Below are 4,189 nucleotides of genomic sequence, written 5' to 3'. Positions count from 1 at the left end.
GGGCGCGGGCATGGCCGGCTGCTCGCCATGACAAGGCGCAGAGTGCCAGATCAAAGGGAAACTGAGGCGGGGATGGAAATGCGGAGCCATCAAAGGCGCTGGGATTCCCTCGGGAGCTGGATGCCCATCAAAGGCCAGGAGGCTGCAGCCCCAGCAGCAATATGGGCAGCATGGGGAAAGCATATATTTTACAGCAAAAATGCCCTTTGTTTCACAGTAAAACCATGATAAGCTTGAAAGGGAAAAAAAAAAGTTAAGTAATTGGGATTTTTAAGTGACTTCCAAGCTCTTTTGCTCTCACAGCCTCTAACCCAACAGGTGTGTGGACAAGTAGGTGGCCCGGGCCAGGTGGGGACTTTCAAGGTGGAACCAAAGAGATGTGAAACGTAAAAGATTTCATTGCAGCCTTATTTTTATCCTTCTCCAGAGCTGGGCCCAGCCCTTCAGGTGCTCATCAGGCACCTGGCTGCCATCGTGGGGGGGTGCAGCACTACTCCGCCCTGGGAAGCTGGACATGTCGCATCCAGGACAGCCAGCCAGCTGTTGTGTGCTTACAGGGAGCATCGCACCCATCACACCGTGACAGCGGCCATCCCGCATCACTGCTGGAGCCTGCTGTCCCGCTTAGCACCTTCTCCCTAGCTGGGGGCCCAGCCCCCCCCATATGAAACGCTGGCTGCGCGTGGACCAGATGGCCAGAGGGTGTGAGATGCACCGAGGACCACGGCTCTGCCAGGCAGACATGAGCAGCATCGCTCCTTCCTGCTGCCTGCCTGCCGCTGTGGGAGACAGCACTTACCCCCTGTGACGGAGACCGAGCTGCCCCTGCCACCGCCGACTCGGGAGTCCAGGCGCTGAGGGTGGGAAAGTCCCGCAGCCACCTCAAAGAGCCAGTGACCCAGCATCAGCCAGGGGCAGCACAAGGCTGGGTTTCTCTCATTCTCGCTATCTCAATGGGTGAGGACAGAGCAGATTTCCTTCCTGCACCCGCAGCAGTGCCTGGGGTCATTTTAAGCCCTCCCAACTCCACAGCATCCTTCAGATAACAGCTTGGCAGGAAAAGGCAGAGGGTAGGTGCGTAGGATCCTGCAGAAACCCCTTCCCACCCCGGCACTGCAACTCACCACCGCTGGAGCCATCCCTGCAGCACGGCTTCCAACAGGCACCGTTCCCTGCTGCTGCCCGCTCCTCGCAGCGCCGGGCTGGAGAATGCTTTCGGGAGCAGGAGCAGGTATTTAGCAGAGCTATGAAACCTTCTTAGAAGGCAGATAGTGACTGCTGGGAAAGCTGTGAAACACTCAGGTGGCACCAATGGAGACAATTCCCTTCCCACAAACAGCACGTGATGGGTTCAGGGGAGCAGATCAATACAAGCAGCCCAGGCCTTGGTTTCTTGTCCTGGGTGATGAGAACGTATGATGGCAGGGCAGAAAACCCACCCACAATTGCTTATAGCGTGTTTAATTTCTTGCAGGGAACAGAGCAGAAGAAGGAGAAGGAGAGGTGGTCCAGAGACCACCTCTGCCCAGCCCAGAGCTCAGCACCAACCATGCTCCCTTTATTGGGTTTGCAAAACGCACAGGATACCGGTGAGGGGAGGAGACCTAAAATACAATAATATTAATAATTTTATTAATAATAATTAGAGTTCTGACCGATCGCTACAGTTCCTGCTGCCCAGGGCTGGGCTACACTTTGGTGACACTGTCTGCTCGCCTCGCCTCGGCTGGCTCCTCTCTTTTGGGATGGTGGGGGAAGACCCCCACCCTGTTGCTGCGGAGTCCCGCACACCCCGGCGACTTCTGCCCTTTCTTCAGAAGGCAGCAAGCCCCGGAGCTGAGAAAGAAAAGGCTCATCACGACCACGAGCAGAGCCAGAGAGCCGGTGCCCTTGGGATGCGGACAAAGCCACCAAGGATTGCTGGTTATCTTAGCTGAGAAGTTCCTGCTCTCGTCCTGGTAGGCGCAGAGGGCTTCGTCCAGGTCCCGCACGCCCACGCCGGCCGCCCGCAGCGTGTCCAGCCAGGCCAGCGAGCAACAGCTGAAGGGGTTTCCAGCAACGGACACGTCCTTCAGGCTGCGGGACCAGCTCGCGAGCGCCGGCTTTTCCAATGTCAGCAGGTTGTTATTGCGAACGTCCAGGCTTTCCAGTGGGGAGCAGAAAAGACCAGTGGGCAAAAGGCTCAAATTATTGCCTGAGAGGTCCAAGACTTTGAGTGTGTCCAGGCAGGGGAGCTCTGCCTTGCTGTCGTCCATCTGGTTGCCCCTCAGAGAGAGTTTCTGCAGGGAGAACTCCAAACCCCCCAGGGCTTCCTTAGGCACGAACAAGTCCTTGTTCCCCGACAGGTCTAGGGAGAGCAGCGAGGTCTGGTTGAAGGCGTAGGGGTGCAGCCTGGTAATGTTGTTCTTGCAAAGACTCAGATGCTTCAAGCGAGGCACGTTGTAGAAGGGGGTGCAGGTGCCTCCTGGGGCTGGCACGTGAGACCCCCCTCCCGAATTCTCTCCCCGAGCGCCCCCCTGGCTCTCGCAAGGCTGGAGGCTGTTGGAGCCCAGATCGATTGTTTCCAGCTGAGGCAGAGAATCGAAAAACCAGTGTGGCAGCACGCGGATGGCATTGCCGTGGAGGTCCAGTGAGTGCACGGAGAGGGTGGCGTGCTCCAGCGGTGCAGGCGAGCGGTCACTGGGCTCCGTGCCGCCGGCAAGCGACTCCCCGGCTACATCCTGGAGACAGTTCATAGCCAGGCTGAGGCTGTGCAGAGAGCCCAGGCTGTGGAAGAAGGTAAATGGGAACAGCTGCAGCTGGTTATTGCTGAGATCCAAGTCAGCTATATGTGTCAGACCAGCCACGGTATGCAAGGTCCTATTAAACCTCGCCATCTCCTCGTAGCGCAGTACAAATTCCCCTGGGTGGCGTGAGCCTGGGAGCAGGGAAGCAATAAAGTTGTTGGAGAGGTTTAAGTGCGTGAGATAATGGGCTTTGGGGAGCTCTGGAAAATAGAGGAGTCTGTTATGGCTCAAGTCGAGCACTTGAAGCAGGTAGGGCTCCGCTCCCTCCTCTGAGATGAAGAGCTCCAGGGCATTGTGGCTGAGATTTAAAACTCGCAGCTGCGTGAGGCTGAAGCCAGAGATACAGTGGAGGGAATTCAAAGCCAAGTTCACCACCTCCAGATCTTCCAGAGCCTCAAAAGCTCCCTCCTCGATTTCCATGATGTAGTTGTTGCTGAGGTCAAGCTCGCGCAGCCGTGGCGTGCTCCAGAAGATCCCTGCCGGCAGCCTGGTCATCTTATTCCCGGACAGATCGAGCATCCTCAGCCTGGTGAGGTTGCTGACGTACCAGCCTGCCATGTGGCTCTCCAGGTTATTTGCCGACAGGTCCAGGACCTCTATATTCCTGAGCAGATGAAAGGCTCGCCCGTTAGCGAGGTAATTGCGGTCCAGGTGGTTCGATCCCAGGAGGAGAGAGCGCAGCTGGGGCAGCTGAGCCAGGGTGCTGGCTGACACGGCTTCCAGCTGGTTGAAGCACACGTCCAGGTACTCAAGCTGCCCAAACCCTGGCATGTGGCTGCCCGACAGGTTTTGGATGAAGTTGTTGGAGAGCTCGAGGTACTTAACTCCTTGGCCAAGTTCCTTTGGAAACTTGCGCAGGCCAACCCCTTTGCAAGACACCTTCGTGGGGGTCTACAGAGAGAGACGAGAAGCTGTCAGCATGAGAAGGGCTACAAACCACAGCTCCAGCCAAAGCCATCTGCTGTCCAAGATGGGCATGAGCAACATGGAAATGAGCACCACTCCCCCTTCCCAAGCCCCCACACCACCTAACGCCCCTGCTCAGAGACAAGGAGCGTGTCCCCAGGGTTAAGGTGGGCTTTCTAAGACTCTGGCTTGGCTCTGGATGGCGCAAGGAGAAGGCTTAGTCTCCGGCTGTCCTCCCATGCATCCCAGCAAGCAAGACGGGCAAAAAAGTAGTGTAAACACTGAAGATGCAGCAGGCTGGTGGGGCAAACCCAGTCTCTGGAAGGCACTGGGACAGCCCAGGGACTGGTCCAGAGCATCCCTGTCCTGTCTGGGCAGAGAAAGGGCACCGTCCTGGTGGGCTCCACCTTCCCTCTCCGTCCAAACTGGTTTCCTCTGCTAGTTCGGACTTGGGAGCCTGGACATGGAGCAGCCGGTTTCTGTCCCCTGCCCCTGTC

General features: G+C 57.3%; 2 protein-coding genes across 2 annotated transcripts in view; both read right to left on the bottom strand.

The window, feature by feature from the left end:
* The window catches only part of LOC103906228 (protein Wnt-11b), a 14,813-nt gene extending 13,908 nt beyond the window's left edge, over positions 1 to 905 (bottom strand). The window contains exon 1 of the mRNA XM_009288098.1: positions 800 to 905. Within this exon, the coding sequence (XP_009286373.1) occupies positions 800 to 905 (106 nt within the window). The remainder of the gene's footprint in view (positions 1 to 799) is intronic.
* Positions 906 to 1,688: 783 nt separating this feature from the next.
* The window catches only part of LOC103906227 (leucine-rich repeat-containing protein 32), a 6,853-nt gene continuing 4,352 nt past the window's right edge, over positions 1,689 to 4,189 (bottom strand). The window contains exon 3 of the mRNA XM_009288097.1: positions 1,689 to 3,677. Within this exon, the coding sequence (XP_009286372.1) occupies positions 1,689 to 3,677 (1,989 nt within the window). The remainder of the gene's footprint in view (positions 3,678 to 4,189) is intronic.

Source organism: Aptenodytes forsteri, unplaced genomic scaffold (assembly GCF_000699145.1).
Source record: "Aptenodytes forsteri isolate BGI_AS27 unplaced genomic scaffold, ASM69914v1 Scaffold72, whole genome shotgun sequence".
NCBI classification, from domain to species: domain Eukaryota; kingdom Metazoa; phylum Chordata; class Aves; order Sphenisciformes; family Spheniscidae; genus Aptenodytes; species Aptenodytes forsteri.
The sequence above is the reverse complement of the archived record's forward strand: the minus strand, read 5'-3'. Positions and strand labels throughout refer to the sequence as shown.